Genomic DNA, 19,509 nt, shown 5'->3' with positions numbered 1-19,509 from the left:
CCTGGAAGCATGTTGCTCTACAATATCGCCCCTGAGCCTCTTTGTTTATCAATGAACATCCTACTGCGTCCTCGAGATGTAGGTCAGGCTCGTTGGAAATATCAGCCGCGGATCCCATGCAGTCTTCACGGTATTTCCAGCCCGGGTGCGCCGCTGATTCCTGCACACTGGAGTGCGTCTGAGCTGCGAGGTGGAGAGGGGACACCTGTACCTTAGGGACGCAGGTGAAGTCCCGTCTACCTTCCTGGTACTTTCCCCGGTGCTTCCCCCTTCCCTCGGCCGCTCACTCTTCCCCTCCATCTCCCCTGCTGTTTTGGCCGCAAGCTTCTCCGCTAAACCGGGGCTTTTCCCGCTCTCTCGTTTCTCCGCACCTCAGCCGAAGACGGAGTGCTCCACACAACTGGGCATGCCTAATAGCCAGGAAAGCTCGGGCTGCAAGAAGAAAGCGTTTGCACCTTCGGCGCTCCCCTCCCCTCCCCTCTGCAGCTGCCTCCTGCCAGTCAGGCGATCCGACGTGGGCGCGGCCCAATGAGGGCCCGCAGCCTGCGCGGGGGCCCGGCCTCTCGTCGCGCCGCCACCAATCAACGGCGGGCGGAGGTGGGACGCGCCCTGTTCCCGCCTCTCCAGTTAAGGCCGCGGGTGTGAGCCGGGGCTCGGCGCGAGCCGGGGACGACGGCGGGGACCGGCAGCTGCGGGCGCGGGGCCGCTCGGCCCGACGGCGGGAGGCGAAGGCGCTCGGTGCATGGGCCGGTGAGGACGCGCCGAGCTCCCCCGGCCGCGGCGGAGGCGGAGGCGGAGCAGCGCGGGAGCGAGGCGCTGCCCGGCGACCCTGCGTCCGAGCGAGCGGAACCCTGCGCTTCGCTCGGGGACGGTCCGAAGTCCGCGCTATGGAAGAGGAGAAATATTTGCCTGAGCTGATGGCAGAGAAGGATAGCCTGGATCCATCTTTTGTGCATGCGTCGCGCCTCTTGGCGGAAGGTAGGACTTGCCCCCACAGAGGGGCACAGACCCCTGGCCGCGCAGCTCGCCGCCCAGCCCACCGCGGCTTGGTCAGGGGAGTGAAGTTGGGGAGGGACGCCTGCCTCCTTCGCAGAAACTGTCCTCCCCCCCGAACCCCCCCCCCCCCCCGAAGATGCTCGCCTCCGAGCTCGGGCGGACGGAGCCCGCTCTTGGGGCGGGCAGCGGGGCTCCTCCTCGACGTCTTGATTTGGGGGAAGACCGGAGCTGCGAGATGTAATGGCAGTGCTGATGTGACCTGTTAGGATCACCGATGGAGAAACCGTAAAGTGTAGCGCGGTCAACAGGGATATTTTCACTTTGCAGAGGAAAAGGGAATCAGTTTGGAAGTAAATGGTGATCAACGGAGTGTGTTCTAAGAGCTTCTTAGCTACAAATCAGCATTTTTCTTTTTTTCTTTTTTTTTTTTTGCTGCATTTTGGGAAGTGATTTTGGTGACCTTTATCCAATTGCAGCCTTTCCTATGGGAAGTCTTAGAATTAACCTAGATTAAACTATGTGTGTTCATCAGTATTTGTGAATGTGGCAAAGGCTAAAGTGCTCATCAATTTATTTGAAGTGTGATGATTGGGTACTCTGCGAGATGCTGGCCCCTGGGAACACTCTCCAGTTGATCAACTGTTTTACCAAGTGTGCATTTTCTTTTGTGTACCTGTAATGTTAAAGGAGATTTCATTCCCAGAGGAGGAGTGTATGTATATATCTTGTGTTTTGGGTTGCTTTGAAAGATCGTTTAAACACACACACACACACACACACACACACACACAAACTTCTGTATGACAGAAATTTTAGCCCAATTACTCCATTCATCTTGAAATAATGCCATCTATCTGCTAAAGATACAATATCTGTAGTAATCTACACATGCCTTTTTAAAAACAACTCCAATTTCTTGTTTGAGGAGTCCTTCATTAATAATAAATTGCTTCATCATCAAATTTTGTAGCTTAGGTTGTTATGGACTTACCTATAGCAAAACTAAAAGTGACAACTTCCTCTGCGTTGGCCCTTGTGTGTTAAAAGAAATGTTTTCTTTTTTGAGACCTAGTTGTACATGGAAGGAAAAATTGTAAACCTCCATGTATGATTCAAATAGACATTTGGTTTGATTAAATATTTTATTTATACGGCATTTATGACAGCAGTGAAGTGCAAGGTATTTTTTCTTTTTGCATGCTAAACAATTAAGAAAAGATTTATAATCAAAATCTTGAAAGTAGTGTGAAACCGCTAAACTGCTTTTCAAGGAACAAGTTGGTTTTCTAGAGGAATTGGAAAGGTAAAAAGCAATTATACTTACTGCTTTCTTGGTTACCGAATGAAAATAATACAAATTAAGTTGAAAAGTCAATTTAAAAATTAAACTCTGCCTCTGCTTTATTAAAAATAAAGATAATTGCATATAAATAATAGGAATATTGGAAATTAATGAGTTAATGAACGCCTAAGATTGTTCTAAATGATTAAAAATGCAATTAAGCCTTCTCCAATCATTTATTTCAATATATCTTCCAGAAGTGTCTTTATTACGCTGATAACGTCTTTAAAATGAAAAAAAAAAAAGTTAGGAATTGATCATTTTCTCTGACCTGCTAATTGGAGTTCTCTTTGGGACAGCAGGCTCAATGATTAATTCATTAGTCATTGATGAGAAGCTAGTGGAGTTAGTGTACGTTTCAAAACCTCCACACTGAAGAAATGCATATAAGAAACTATTAGTAGAGTGCATAAGTATTTCTGCAGCTGGTGAAACAGTCAGACAAGGCTGTGCCCTTGATTCCTTAACGTTCTATCTTTCCCAGGAACTTGATTTCTTGATACTTAGGAACATGTTTGAATGTACCTTGTAATTTAATTTTTTCCCAGTAGGGGGAAGCATGCCCTGCTTTTGTAAGGAATTAGGAGGAAAAAGCTCCTAAATAGAAAACCATCTAAGTAAGAAACAAAGAGGTGTTCAAATTTCAGAGAAATCATAATGAGGAAAAGAGAATGGAGGAGGTGATGATTATAACCTTGGAATATAGAGAAATATATGTAATAAAGATACATAAAGTTTACATTAATTCTTTATTTGTACCTGAAGTTCTTTATGTGTACCTACTAAAGAGTATAAGGTGAGTGTCCTTTGGAATCTCTAATAAATCTTAATGTACATTTTACTTTATAGATCTTTCCATTTTTTTTTCAAAAGCCATCTGCCAAGATTTCCAGATTTCGTTTCAGATCTCTATAGGAGAGTATGTTGAAATGATTTTATTTCTCTTACCTGGAAATGCACTGATTGAAGGCAGTGGCTATAAATAAACCTGACATAGATATTCATTTGGAGAGAAGGTGCACACTGAAGTACATTTCAGTCAGTACTGTGCAGACAGTCTCAAGACTGAGTGAGCAATAAAAATGATCCAGATGATTCACTTCTTCAGAATGATTTTCTGGAAGCTAACGTATATACGGTCAGTGATGTAAACCAATGAGGTTTCATAGTGATTTATTTTGCATTTTTGATTGGCAATAAATGCAAATCGGTGCTCAATTGCAACTACCTAGTAAGGCCACAGGGCTAAAAGTAGCAGTGTGTTGATTATTTTGTTATTTTCAATGTTATTTGTTGTATTTCACTTGTTTCTGCTAGGTGTTTTCAGTTGGTATGATTCTGTGAAAGCTAATGGAAAAGCCCATACATTTTATGTATTTGATTCTTACTTAGAAGAGATCTTGAATAATATGGTTTGAAGAGTGCTTATATTTGATTAATTAAAATAATTTTCCTCCTGTGATTATAATATTGTTTAATTATCCATTTGTTATGGAAGGTGCTTTTGAATATGATAAAACAGCAAACTCAGCATGATCCTTAAAGTTCCTCTCAGCCTCTGAATTTGCTTGCCAGATGAAATTAGATGAGGTTATTTATATCTATGCTACTTCTGGGAAGTGCACTAAACTGTGAATCTAGATACCTGGATTTTAATTCCACTTTTGCCTAAACAGAATGTTGATAAACTTCCCTTCCCCCAGACCCCATTTCCTTGTCTCTGAAATTAAGAAATTGGACTAGATGATGTATGGGTTTCTTTGTAGTCCCAGACTTAATTAGAATTACAGAGTTCTCTAGTTTGCAAGATTTTCTAACTGGAATTCTTCACAAATATTGGTAGATTCAGCACTGTTTTGGTTGACTAATCAAATGAGGGAGTCAAATATTGCCAAATATCCCAAGAGTTCAAATGTCTTTTTAAAGATGTATTTTAAAATTGGGGTGGAAAGCATCGCCTTCCATCTAGGATTGGTCTTCATGTTTGCTGATACAAATGATCTTTTAAGACCATGAAAGAAACAGGCAATAATACATGTTTATCACAAATGCTGACTTGCAGCAACCTAACTACATGTAGATTGTCAGTAAGGATTATTATTTAATTAGGTTGTATTCCTCAAAATATTTTCCACAAAGTATAGAGAGTTCTTATATTAAGGAAAGGTATTGGTATAATGTCTAAAACTAGCTTCTCGTGAAAATATAGTGTTTGTGTGACTTTCCTTTTGATTAATGTAACCCCTTTTTTCTCCTAGTACATCTGAGATAATCTGGTTTGTTCCTTAAATAAAAGATAAAAATTGTAAAACAAAGAATTCCAAGATATTTTTGATTTTGAATTAAGACACATTTATGATACAGTGGAAAAACTCTGCCATAGCAAACAAAACACTTAGGACAGAATGTTAACACTTCTGTCTGCTGCGAAATATGGGATATGTCATTTATCTTCTCTCTGGGTCTCAGTTTCTTCATCTGTAAAAGAGGAAAAAAGATATATATATATATATATATATATATATATATATATATATATATATATATATCATCCGTGGTTCTTTTAAGCTTAAAATAAATCTGTGATAATATAAACAGTGTTTTATGCAAATAGATTTTTAAGCAAATATAAACAGAAATCACACAAATATAAGATGGTGCTTTTAATATTTTCCTTAACATTTTAATGGCATTGTGGACTTGACCTCAACTTGAAGCATGTCTTTGTAAGAAAATAAACACTGCCTTCATTCTTTGAATCTTTGTTGAGTGAAATTTGAATTTATAGACCAAATTATGAAATAAATGATCTTATGAAAAATTGTTCCAGTTTTTAGAAATATCATGTTCCCTTAGACAATGGTCACTTTCAGTGTTTTACTTGGGCTTAATTAACTCTTGTCTCGTGTCTTTCCAGGGTAATTTCAGACCTCCTCAGACTTCCTTATAAACCCACAGCCTTTTACTCTTGGAAGCTGATTTCATCCTCTGCTTTAGTAGGAAATGGATATATCTCTTCTGATGTTTTTCAACCTCTCATCACCTAAAAACCTCTATAATCCTCCTTACTGTCCTTCATTCCCAGAAGGTGAAATGCTTCTTTTTTTGTTCTAGGCTGATTTGAATACCAGTACCCTTAATCCTCATGCTCATCATGTCCTCTGTAGTTCTGTCCTTTCATCAGCATCTCCATTCTTCCTCCCTATCTGCTCTTTTGTTGTAGCCACCTGTAATTGATCCAGTCTGAATAACATAAAAAAATAAAGTATTTTTTTCACTCACCAAAAGTAACCAAAATAATCTCTCTGGATACTCCTTTGTTTCCTTCAAGTTTCCGATTATCGTGGTCTTTACTAGCTGCCTCACTTTCTCAGTTTACCTCTTCAAAACTCTTCATTCTGGCTTCTGTCCTCATCATTGTCCTAAAACCAGTGACCTGGAGACAGAATCATCTCCTAATTGCCAAATCAAATAAAATTTTTCTGACCTGTCATCAGGTCTCTTGGCTGCAATTTCCACTGTTAGTCTTTTTCTAGTTTCTTGGCTTTTCCTTTGGCTTCCAGGCACTACCATACCATTTTCTTGGTTTTACTCTTCTTTGTTTCTTACCCTAACTGTACTTTATCCATCTTCTCCCCTCCCCAAATATGCTGCCAGAGTGATTCACTCAAAATCAAAGTTTGACCCTGTCACACTTTTTAGTGATATTCTCTTTTGGCAGGTCTCCTCTAACAGCATGCCAGCAGATGGAAAGGTGCCACTACCTTGATACCTGCAGGTAGAGGTGAAAGTCCACGTTCTCCACTTGGTATCCATTGATATCGTTTTGGCCAGGAGAGGAAAGATGACTTGTTACTGCTTCCTAAGCAGTCACTGGAGCCCAGTGACACTAGTAGGGGTGGGGAGGTTTCGTTCCTGCTGAGCATGATGAAAATTCCGGCAGAATGAGACCTCTGACACCACCTTCGCTTGGAAGGAGAAGGATGTCTTGGTGCTGTTCATAAGGTGGAAGTCCAGGATCTCCCCGTGGCCTCCTGTGCCACTGCAGGACGCTTCCTTACTGTGGGTGGAAATGAAGTCCCTGTTCCTCATCTAGTCTTTTCTGATTCTAGCCGGAGGGGGAAAACATATCTCTTAACAGCTGGGTGAGGTTGGAAGTCTAGGCTCCCTATTTAACTGTTCTTGACAGAGGTGAGCTTGAGACACTGCTTTTTTTTTTTTTTTTTTTTTCTCTTTCTGTATTATTTGGCTGGAGAGAAGGATGTTTGTCTTAAAGTTTTCTGTCTTGCTAGGTTGCTCTTTCTTGTCCTTTGGCTAGCAGGCTTTTCTTGAGGACTATTTTTTTCTTTTTTTCTTTTTCTTTTTGTCTGCTTCTGTTGACTTTTCTGGTTGGCCAGCTTTTCTAGTACCCACTTCGGTATAGCTGAGGCACAAAAATAACTACAGAAACTACTCCTCTCTTATTCCTGAGTCTGTGGTACCTAGCCTGCCACCTTTATTTCTTCCTTTGTTATGAACCTGGAAGTCAGATTGGTATGTCTGATGCACAGTTAAGCCAATCTCTAAGTCACCGGGTTTAAAGCAAAGAAAGTTTATTCTCAGAGGAGCAGCCCAGCAAGAAGGCAGGGGATCAGTCCCACATCTGCCTTGTCTTTTTTGAGCCTAGGGACTATGGGGCTGGAGAGGTACTAGAGCCCTGAAACCTCTTCACAAGGGAAGGCTCAAAATTTTTGAGACTGTGTGCTCTTTTGGCCATCTGTGCTTGATTCCAGGGTCCTGGTGTATTACACTTGTGTCCACAAGACAGGCATTATCAAGTAGCCTCTTTCCCTGGTTCCCATAGGTAGTATTGGAAAAAAATAACAAAAACAAGGATGATTCTTGCAGGGCTGTGGAGGAATGTGCCTATATGCAGTGTGTGAGGCTATAATGGAGGAAGAGCCTAGAGAAGGTGTACATGAATAAAGAAGCATATGCCTGGGCTCACTTTCACGGTCTTCTATGTTTATTTTATATATAATATTCAGCCCGTACTTATCTGTGTATTTTAATTTTTTTTTCATAGAATTTTCTTGTGAGGGACACCTAGTTGGGACAGTCAGTTAAATGTGTTCGACTCTTGGTCTCGGCTCAGGTTGTGATCTCAGGGTCATGAGATCAAGCCTGCATTGGGTTCTAAGCTCAGTGCAGAGTCTCCTTTCCTCTGCCCCTTCCTCTCCTCCCCACACTCTCTCTCTAAAATGAATAAATAAATCCTAAAAAATAAAATAAAATTTTCTTGTGAATGCCTGTTAGGCATTGTACATTCCTATCTCATTAACTGGATGTATACAAATGAGCATGATCTGGATAAACCCATCTGGATTATGGGCACAATATTTTTCTTTATCTTATTTCAAAGACACTTTGTGACAGGGTAAATGAAAGGGATGAAGTGAGGTCTGACTGGTCTTAGTATGCAATCTAGATCGAATGCCTTTGTTCCCTTAGCAGCTGTAGAAGGGAAAGAAGTTTTAGAGGTTTTTAGAAGCCCTTGTAAATAACTGTATAGTCCTTTCCACTTTTCTTGTGCTCTTATTTGTATGAACACCTGTTTTGATCTCCTTTTTTTATCTGAATATATATAAGAAATGTGTTTTAATTGGAATTATATAATAATACTGGTTTGTTTCTTAAAGCTATAAGCAGTAAAAGATTTAATATATTAAGAGATTGAAATATGATCATTTTCCTCACAAAAATGGTTGATTTCAATAAAATAAGAATGACATGGAAATAGATTTATTAAAAATAATAGAGTACTGGTTGATAACTGATCTCCCAAATTGTTAGCAAATAACTGTGCTATGTGACTTCATCATTTTCTCAATATTGTGTGGTTTGTTAATAAACATGATTGCGTGTTTTATTTGTTAAAAATTTGAGAAATCATAGCCAAGCATCCTGTTGCTCTGTGATTATTAAGTATTTTGGGAAAAAGTCTTTTGTAGCGTATCTTCCATTGCTTACCTTTGATTTTTGAACTTTACTTCCAAAAAGATTTTTCAGTAGAGAGATATAATAAACACTTGAGAACACCAGAATGACCAATTTTTAGGCCATTTACTATAGATACCCTTGTAGTTTAGCTATAGTTGACGGGATGATTGGCTATATAATCACACATGCCATCCAATATGTGTTGTACCATTTGCTTGCCTTATATGCTATTGGTATTTGAAGAGGTATTAGATGTTTAATATATTGGTTTTTAAATAATCTGTGGGAGATTCAACATATGCATAAGATATAAATAACAGTGCATGGGAAGATCTGTTAGATTTTACAGACCAGTGATATGGGGATTCCTGACTCTTGTTGGTTATCATATATTCTTCATCATCATCGTCATTACTGTCAACATTTATTGGGAGATTACTCCTTTGTCAGACCCTATACTAGATGTTTTGCATGCGTTACCACGATTAATCCATCCACCATTCCTATGTGATAGTTATTACCATCATCCTTGTCTTACAAATGAGAAAAATTAAGAATTAGAGAAGCCAATTTATCTCAAGTCACACAGCAAATAAATTGTGAATCTGAACCCCAGGCTGTCTTGCCCAGAGATCACATGCAATCATTGCACATACTGCCTCTTGTGAAAGAGATACAACTTTAGCCAGGCTTTGAAGAAAGGGCAGATGTTAATATGCAAAGTATGCCTAGGAGATCAGCATCGTTGTTGCCATTAATTCTGCAATAGGTTCCTGAATGCAAGTATTGGCTGCACTATTTCACAATATTGTTAAATAAATATAGTATATAAAAGGTTAGTAAATTTAATAAATGGGGAAATTTTCCTAAGTACAGAATTGGGTCAAAGATTGTTGAGGTAGCCTAAATTTTCCAAAAGTGTTATACTGACTCTGGTTTCTGAGGGAGTTTGGTGATGAGGTGGCAAGAACAGGAGAACATTTTCCCCTCTTTTTTCCTTTTCTTTTTGAATCCAAAAAGTGATTGGAGAACTTCATGTGATTTGCTGAGACATTTTTCTTTCTGTGTTTTTTAGAGAACTGCTTACATTTGCCAAATTCTTTTAGGGAGGAAGAACAACTATAGGTCCTCTCTTGGTGTCTTTAGGCAGTGTTGGTTTTGTTTAAAATTTGGAAGTGAGCACATTTCACATGTGGTCAGAAACAGATAACTCAGCAACATTGTTTGATTAAAATGTTATCTATAGGTTCTGAGGTTTTAGGATTTAATAACCTGGAAACAGATTGGTTGGTATTATTACAACTGTTATCAGAAATGGCACAATTGATACCTATTTCCTTTAAAATATTAAAGATTAGATTTTACTCTTTTAGCAGAGAAGCAGAATGAATGTGTTTTCTCTAGAGTTTTAGATAGTTTTAACAGGTTTATAGAATTGCATGTCAGAAATTTATGGGCCCTAGCTACAACTCAGAAGAAGGAGTCTGTAACAGAAACTGAATAAAGAGGCTGAAGGAAAAGAAATTTGTTAATTTGAGAAGAGAGAGATGACTAAAGAATAGCAACTTTTATTGAACTTACACCCTGGCACAGGTCCTTGATTATAATCCAAAGGCAGGTAATACTGCACTTATGTTATAGGGAAAGATAAAGAGGCTGATTAGAGGGTGGCATACTCAATTTGTTTTTTTTAAGCAGTAAGTCAGAGGTTATATAAATGTTCAATTATAATATAAAAGTGTGAAAAAACAACCATCAAACATTAAAGCATTAAACAATATTGAAGAATATTACTTGTTCAAGGGAATACCAAAAACATGGTTTGAATAACTTTTAGAGGAGTTAAATACCTGTTACTATAGAATTTATTATTTCCCTCAAGATAATTTTCTCTAGGAAATTTAAGGAATTTGATTGATTAGAAATTTTATTTACATGCAGCAATACACTCATTGTATAGAAGAAGACTATAAAATGCAAACAGTAGATGAATGAATACATAATAGAATACATTTTTGGGTACCTGCGTGGCTCAGTGGTTGAGCATTTGCTTTTGGCTCAAGTCATGATCCCCAGGTCCTGGGATTGAGTCCTGCTTTGGACACTCCTCAGGGAGCCTTGCTTTCCCCTCTGCCTATGTCTCTGCTTCTCTCTCTATGTTTCTCATGAATAAATAAATAAAAACTTGAAAAAAATGATAGAATACATTTCTTATGTGTTTTTAGGCTTGTAAATATTACTTACGTGGAAAATTTAAACAAATGTTGAATTAAGTACCGTCCATGTCTCCAGATAGTCTAATTTTTTCTTTTTTGAAGGAAAAAACTAGAAGGTGCCTTTTTATCCATTCAAGGTCTGGTGGATGTGGGGGGCCTTTAAGGAATTCTGTGAAGATGAAAGAACATTTGTTGTGCTGAGACAGATGGCATTTTATTATATGATATTGTTTTGGAATGGACTTTAGAATGATAGATGGCTGTGCATTAAGCTAGTATTCTGAAATTAGGGAAAGATTGGAAATTGCATAATATCCACATAAGGAAAATGTAGTAGAATTAAGCATTATGATAATTAAAAGCCACTTAATGGAATTAGATGGAAGTGGCAAATGTTTGGAATAAGTTGCAATAAGCCAAATGGTTTCTCTTTGGGTAAAATGAATATGTATGTGTAATAAGCATGTACTAGACATAGGTAATCAATGAAAAACAGTACAGATTTGCTTCAGTTGTCTTTTTATTATCTGTGCTCTATATTACCAACTGAGACATCTAGGTTGAGGCAGGAATAAGAATTATAGGCAATTGAATAAATAATTTCCATAAGATCTGCAAAATGCAGCGATAAAGTAAATAGTGCTTTAGGAGTGCTGGGTAGGGCACCTAAAAGAGTCTATAAAAGTCATGTAAGTCTTCAGTAGGAAAGGGGCATATTAGTTGAGGTGTAACAAATAAATGGCATATGGCCAAGATTCAGTGAAGAAAGATCTAGAAGTATGCATGGATACAGCAAACATTTCCAAAGCCTGAAAAGAAAGAGAACATGTATTTGAATAGGTATAAGATAAGGGTGATACCGTGATTTATAATAAGAAATATGTATTTGGTCTTCTTTTTTCTGGTAAAAGCTCCTAAAACTTTTGGAATTTCATGAGTACAGCCATAATGATGCCTTTTGTTGTGTTAATGAAGTGACTTTTCAAACCCACCTAAGGATGGGGGCTGATTATCAGGAGAACCAACCCTGTGATTAGAGGATTATAACTTTCAGTTCCACCCCCCACTCACCTTCTAGAAAGAAAAAAGAGGGAAAGTGCAATCAATTGCCAGTGGCTAATGATTTAAGCATATAATGAAGCCTCTATAAAAACCCTAAGGGACTGGGTCAGAGATCTTCCTGGCTGGTGAATTCATGGAAACTTGGAAAACACAGAAGCTCCGTGCCCTTTTCCCATACCTTGCCCTATGCATCTCTTCCATTTGGCTGTTCCTTTGTAATGAACTGGTAATCTAATAACTATGTTTTTGTGAGTTCTGTGAATTGCGTGAATTGCTCTAGCGAATTGATCGGACTTGAGGAGGCTATGAGAACTTCTGGTTACAGCTGGTTGGTTAGAAGTGCAGATAACAACCTAGATTTGTGACTGACATCTGAAGTACAAGGAAGGGATGATTGGAATCCCCAATCTATAACTGGTCAGTCAGAAGTACAGGTAACAACCTGAGCTTACAATGGATGTCTGAAGTGGGAAGGGGACAGTCTTGTAGGATTGAACCCCTAACCTGTGGAATCTGATATTACCTCTGGTTATAGTGTCAGAATTGCTTATGTTACATGAGAAGGAATTCCCCCAACCCCCCAACTTTGGAATTGGGTCCAGAGATCCAAAAGATTAACTGTGTTTGGAAAATATAGTAGAAGATAAAGCATTAAGAAAAAATGGGTCTAAAGAGAATGGTAAGAGGCTTAGTGCACATATCTTGTAAACTACTATACTAAGTTTGAATTTATGCCAAAAGCAATAATAAATTGTTTAAAAGTTTTGAAAAGGCCAGGTGTGATATCAGAGTTTTATTTAAAGCCTAATGTGCCTGCAGTATTGGAATGGAATCAATAGATATAGGATGTGGACAGGCCATCAGATAGCCAGAGCAGCAATCCAGGAGAGCATGTATGGTGAACTGAATTCAGATTCTCAGATGTGAAGAAGTGGACAGAACTAATAGAAATTTAGCAAGTAAAATATAAAGGGTTGGATAAAGGGTATGGAAAATAAAGAGTGTCAAGGCTGTTGTCTAGGTTGTTCCTTGGTAATGGTAATGGTTTAAAAGTGGTATCAGTTACTAAGATAGGAATTAAAAGGAAGTTAATGCTGAGTTCAGTTGGATATACATACATATACATGAAAACACACTTGAAGAGTTGGGTTTGGAGAAAGATCTTTGCTATCTGTCATAGTTTCAGTAGCATATGGGTGATAATTGACCTTGAGAGTAAAAGATCTCTTCTAGGGGGAGAGCATATGGAGTACAACAGGAAGGAGATTTAAGATAAAACCCTGAGGAATGTTAGCATTTAAGGAGAGACAGAAGAAAAGTAGTCTGCAAAGTTGACTAAAAGGAGTTTCCTAGAATGAAGATAGGAAAGATCAAGTAAGTTTAGTGTCAGGTAAATAGTGATGAAAGATTTGGTTAATGTTTTCAAGTGCTGCAGATAGGCCAATTAAAACAAAAAGTAAACACTTCTTCTTCTTTTTTTTGTTTTTTGTTTTAGATATTGGTGTATTTATGAGAGACACAGAGAGAGAGAGAGGCCAGAAACACAGGCCGAGGGAGAAGCAGGCTCCCCCCAGGGTAGATCCCAGAACTCTGGGATCATGCCCTGAGCCTAAGGCGAGACGCCCAAACCCTGAGCCACCCAGTTGTCCCAAACATTTCTTCTTTTTAATTTAAATTCAAGTTAGTTAACATATAATGTATTGTTAGTTTCAGGGGTAGAATTTAGTGATTCATCAAGTTCATATAATACCCAGTGCTTGGGGATTCCCTGGGTGGCTCAGAGGTTTAGCACCTGCCTTTGGCCCAGGGCATGATCCTGGAGTCCAGGGCGTGATCCTGGAGTCCCGGGATCGAGTCCCACGTCAGGCTCCCTGCATGGAACTTGCTTCTCCCTCTACCTGTGTCTCTGCCTCTTTCTCTCTCTCTCTCTCTCTCTCTCTCTCTCTGTGTCTCATGAATAAATAAATAAAATATTAAAAAAAATACCCAGTGCTCTTTACATCAAGTGCCCTCCTTAATGTCGATCACCCAGTTACCCCTCCCCGCTACCCAATTTCCCTCCAGCAACCCTCAGCGTCTCTTATGGTCTGCCTCCCTCTGTTTTTATCTTATTTTTTGTTTTTCTTCCCTTCCCCTATGTTCCTCTGTTTTATTTCTTAAATTTCACATATGAGTGTAGTAATATGGTATTTGTCTTCCTCTGACTGACTTATTTCGCTTAGCATTAATACCCTCTAGTTCCATCCATGTCATTGTAAATGGAAAGATATCATTCTTTTTGATGGCTGAGTAAAATTCCATATATATGTATTATATATACACACACATTCCACATCTTTTTTATCGATGGACATCTAGGCTTTTTCCATGTTTTTGCTATTGTGGACATTGCTGCTATATACATTTCCAGTGTATTTGGCAAAAAACAAATTGAGAGAGTTATTGGAGAAAATCTCTAATTTCTTCAGGTTGAAGAGTGAATAGTAAGACCATTAGAGAATGATATTGGAAAACTCTTTGAAGAACTTCGACTTCATACAGGAGGAGAGCTAGGAGTAATTTGTTGAATTATATGGAATAAAAAGGATTTAATCATTTTAACCTAAAAACTGCAGTTTTGTATCATTCAACATATATGGAGGATAGAGGCATTTTAAGTATAGTGTTTAACAGCATAGATGCTGGAACTAGACTCCCTTGGTTCCAATTTTATTCTTATAATTAAGTATCTGTATTATTTGGGGTGAGCTACTTTCACCTCTATATGCCTCTTTTCCTCACGTGTAAAATAAAGACACTATTAGTTCTAAACTAACAAGATAATGACAGGCAAGCATTGTTGTTTCTTTTGCTCACTTTAGATTACAGACTGCTGTATCATTCTCTGTTTTATATTCTCTCTGCTTCTACCTTGATCCCTTTCTTAGCATTACATGGAACTTTCTTATACAAAACTACATATCCTGGGGATTCCTGGGTGGCTCAGTGGTTCAGCACCTGCCTTTGGCCCAGGGCGTGATCCTGGAGTCCTGGGATCGAGTCTCACTTTGGCCTCCCGGCATGGAGCCTGCTTCTTCTCTCTCTGCCTGTGTCTCTGCCTCTCTCTCTCTCTCTCTCTCTCTCTCTCTCTCTGTCTATCATGAATAAATAAATAAAGTCTTAAAAAAAAACTACATCTCCTATCATAAAATTGACAAATGAATCCTTACTCCTTTCTAAGAGTGTCTTTGAACTGGAGTCTTTCCTTATCCCAAATCGTTGCATACACTTACTTTTTTTCTTTGACAGTTCTTATTGACTTGTTAGCATATACAACTTTGTTGATCATTGCCACTTTCTTGATATACTTTCCCCTTGAATTTGTGAATTTACCATCAATACAGGAATTTACCACTTTTGTTCTGATCGGTGAAGCTATGATGCATGGTGAACGTGAGATGGGTGCCAAATCTACTGTACTCTTAGGTTCTTAAAGCTTTTACTGTGAGATTTCTCCATACTGAGTGACATTATAATGTGAAAAAATACATGGGTTTGTCAGGACCGGAGGAAATATTGAATATGTTGGACCTAAAAGAAAGCATGTACTTATGCACAATTTTAATTATATATTAAAAGATTAAACATTCCTTTTGAAACATTTATTGTGTGTGTGTTTATATGGTATTTCTTACCCTGGAATGTGGTAAAACATATTTGAGCGCCACTATTATAGTAAAAAGAACACATCAGATGAAGGAAAAATACTAGTGTTTGAGTTCTCAGATCTGCTACTTGGTTGGTTTGTGACTGTGGGCAAATTTTTAAATCACTTTGAACCTGTATTTCCTCATCTGTCAAATAGGCACGCTTTTGTCGACTATATCATAGATCAGCCAGTCATCTCATGAATCCTATGCAGGAATATGTGCAGTATTTATCCAATGGCAGAAATCAATAAAGATTCTTTTCTTTACTCCACTTTGCCTGGTTTGCTTAGTTTAAAAAAAAATGGAGGCAAATTTTATGAACAGTGAAATGCAGTTTTTAGGTACATAATTTGATGACTTATGATAATTGTATAATCTTGGTTAAGCAGTACTTGGCATAATGGAGAACATTTCCATCAGCCCATAGACTTCCCTTACCTCCCCTTCCCAGTAATCTTCATTTCCTTTGTCAATCACTATCCTGTTTTATAGTTTTATAGATTATTTTGACTGTTCTTCAACTTTATATAAATGGAATAATAGACTACATACACTTTCTTCTTAAGTTCAGTATATTTTTGAAGTCATCCATGTTGTTGCACTTATCAATAATTAACTTTTTTTTTCTTGTTGAGTAGTGTTCCATTATATAAAAATGTCACAATTTGTTTATCCAGTCTCTTGTGGATGGACATTTGGGTTGTTTTCAGTGTTACTATATTATGAATAAGCTGCTATGGATGTTTCTGTGCAGTATGTATATGTTCTCTTTATTTGGAGTAGAATTGCAGGGTCTTAGAATATATATATATATATATATATATATATATATATATATATATATAGGCTTCTATTATGTGGCATTGCCAAATAGTGTTCTAAAGTAATCATACGATTTCACCTTCCACCAATGATGTATGGAAACTAGTTGTTTCACTTCCTTGCCAACATTTAAAATTTTGTCTTTTTAACAATTATTTGAGTGGTTTCAAGTGCTAACTTACTGTGGCTTTCATTTGCATTTCCATGATGATTAATGATATTGAGCATGCTTTCATGTACTTTTTGGCCATTTGTATATCTCTTATTTGAAATGATTGGCTCGAATGTTGACAGATTTTACTTGGATTATTTATCTTTTTATTATAGTGGGAGTTATCTTGCATGTTATTGATTTGCATCCTTTGTCAAATGTATGTACTGCAAATATTTTCTCCCAATATGTGGCTTAGCTTTTTAATTTTCATAAGTGTCTTCTGAAAGGCAAAAGTTACTAATTTTTCCTGAAGTCTGATTTATTATTTATCATTTTTTCTTTATACTTAGTGTTGTTTGTGTTTCCTCAAAGAAATCTTAGCCTACCTCAAGGTCCCAAAGATCTTCTCAATATTTTCTTCTATAGGCTTTATGGTTTTAAAATTTAAGTATAAGTAATTTTTGTATATCGTGTCAAGATACAAAGTGCTTCCTTTTTTTTTTTTTTTAAAGTTTGGATATCCAGATGCTTTAGCATCATTTGCTGAAAAGATTTTCCTTTGCTCATTGTCATGTTTAAATGTTTGAAGATAAGTGTAAACAGGATGAATGTATAGTGCTTAAATGCATGACATACAGAAAAGTAAAGATCATAGAGTTTTAAGTTATGTGAACTGCCTTACAATATTGACTCTCCATGTGTCTACTCCAATACAAAAAGAAATAATGACTGCCTTAGAATTATTAAGCATACAATGTATTTATAATGTGCTTTAAAGTTATATGTAACTATATGAAATTTTTGCTTGTTCCCCAGAATTTAGAATATAATCCTTGAAGAAAATATGAATACACTTTTCTTATTATAACTGGGGGGAAGACAAGCCAGTCATCTTAGAGGCCTTGGTGTTTACTTAATCTGACAAGTATAGTATTCTACTAATAAAGATGGGAGGTGTTTGCTGCTCATGAACAGTAGTGATAGCTATTAACACCCAAGCAATTGCACTGTCCTGAGTTGCAAAGTAGTTTCTGGTTTCACAAGATAGTAGAGAATAGTGTACACATTAAGCATTTCATTAAAAAAGTCCATATAGTTTTAGATAATAGGTTATATGCTTTTTTTTTTTTAAGAAAAAGCATATTATACTGAAACCATATATTGTACAGAATCGACAGCCTTACTCTGGGTAAAAAAGATATACAGATATATAGATAAACAATGGAAACCAATATCTACATCCACAGGGATAGCCCATTTATTATCTCTTGATCTTCAATGGCATATTAACTGCCAGGATTGATATCACTCTGAAATGTGACATAAAGTTTTTGAAATTGCCCAAGGGCATAAGTAACTGGTGACTTTACATTAATCCCTAAAGCATAGGTACCAAACCACTATCATTTAGTAAACATGAGGTACTCATCATGTCAACACTAATAACCAAAAAGAAGATTTAAGAATGATTCAGATTGACAGAGTATATCAGTGCTGGCATCTGACAAGGTAATTCTTGGGGGAGTGTGTTTATACAGGCAGGAAGGCAACTCCCTGAAGGAAAATGATCATGTCTGGGGGTTTAGGTATGCAGTGGACAATTTCTATTTGCATTTGGACAGGAATAAAAATGGATTTTGATGCCATCAAGAGATATAGCACTGTGAAGTACTGAAATGTGTTCCCATGGGGTTATTTAGAACCTCCTATAGAAAGTTATGAGAAAAAGAAAATAAAAACTAGTTTGTTTTCCTCAAAGTATATATATTGATATTCCTTGGAAATGGAGCTTTTGATTAGATGACTTATGAATATTCATTTTATCTTGTATTTTAAACATTTCATAGTGTTGGACAGTAATTCCTCTGTTACCATAAAGGAAAATGGCTTTTGAAATTATCTGAACAATATGTTAGAATGTATTTTTTTTAGAATGTATTTATATTAGAGAGTAGTCCATAGAGATATTTAAATCTATGAAATAAACTTTTTATATATGTGGCAAATGTTTACAACATTAGTTTAAAATTCACATTGGGTGAACAGGGGAGAATAAAGTCTCTGGTGCATCTAATGTTTAGCATTAGTAGCTCATTTGATCATTCCCAGTTAGAAATGAAAAAATAAGTACAACTTTCTTAGGTCAGTTTGCTTTCAGTTTGATATTGTATGGATGTTTTGGAAGCTTCTCTAAGTTTGTTTTGATCCCTGTTCTCTTAAAAGCCCAATCCCCTTCTCAGAGCTCTGTTTTACAGTTCTTGTTCACCTGTCTGCAACCAGATGGATAGGAGAGGCTACCTAACTCTTTCTGGTGAGAAATTGGCATTAAAATTGGGAAGAAGCCAACAGGTTTGGACTGGTTCCTAGTACAGAGGAAATGTGAACTCTGGAGTTGTAGGTCTAAACTTGAGACAGAACAAAACAGTTACATCGAGTGAGGCCTATATGAGAGATAAGTTCCTGAATTTCCTTTCTGAGAAAGTCAGGGGGTCCAGCTGACATTGGTTCCTTGAGAAACCCCAGAATTTTCCCAAGATACTCACTTTTCTGTTAATTATTTAGGATAGCTCCTATTGCAACTAAAATAACTTTGACTAAGAGAAAACAGAACTGGACCACCCAGGATAATAGCTCTTTTGTGATGTTTTAGTTTGGGTGCCCATAAAAGCAGACCCTGAGATAAGGATTTGAATGTAGGAACTTATTTTTACTAGATCATTGCCAGCACTGAAAAGGACTAAAATGCTGAAACAACTTTGTCTTTAAAGAGTTAGCATTTAAAAAAAAAATAAAGAGTTAGCATTTTTCTTTGTTTGTTTGGATGCTGGTGAGTCTACTTATAATTGTATGTAAGTCAAAAATGCTTATATAATATACACTATTATTTAAAATGTTTCTTTTTTAAACCCTATTAATCCTAAGAAATGGAAATAAAAAGCCAAAGAATACAGTTATTAGTTTCTCTTATTCTCTCTTGACATCATCATTGTTGATGGTATGCTAGGTAAGTTTTTATTTGAGGTTTGCTCTATATTCTTTTTCTGGGTGAAGTTAAGTCCAAAATTACCTACCAATAGTTGTGTGCATAATGTCTTATAATTTTCTTCAGAAATAGACCTTGAAATAAATATTGGAGTTCAGGAAATTTATCTTGGAGAGGATCTCAAGAAATGGGGAAGTTAGACATGAAGGAAAGGTAGCCAAAAAAAATTTTTTTTTTAAAAGCAGATTACTGCTTGAGGTAACTGA

General features: G+C 37.2%; 1 protein-coding gene across 1 annotated transcript in view; it reads left to right on the top strand.

Moving 5' to 3' along the window:
* The first annotated feature begins 795 nt into the window (after positions 1 to 795).
* Positions 796 to 19,509, top strand: part of KHDRBS2 (KH RNA binding domain containing, signal transduction associated 2) — a 546,592-nt gene continuing 527,878 nt past the window's right edge. Inside the window, exon 1 of the mRNA XM_055330453.1 lies at positions 796 to 978. Coding sequence (XP_055186428.1) covers positions 888 to 978 — 91 coding nt within the window. The 5' untranslated portion in view covers positions 796 to 887. The remainder of the gene's footprint in view (positions 979 to 19,509) is intronic.

This window comes from Nyctereutes procyonoides, unplaced genomic scaffold (assembly GCF_905146905.1).
Source record: "Nyctereutes procyonoides isolate TBG_1078 unplaced genomic scaffold, NYPRO_anot_genome, whole genome shotgun sequence".
NCBI lineage: Eukaryota > Metazoa > Chordata > Mammalia > Carnivora > Canidae > Nyctereutes > Nyctereutes procyonoides.
Note: the sequence above shows the minus strand (reverse complement) of the source record. Positions and strands in the feature narration are given on the sequence as shown.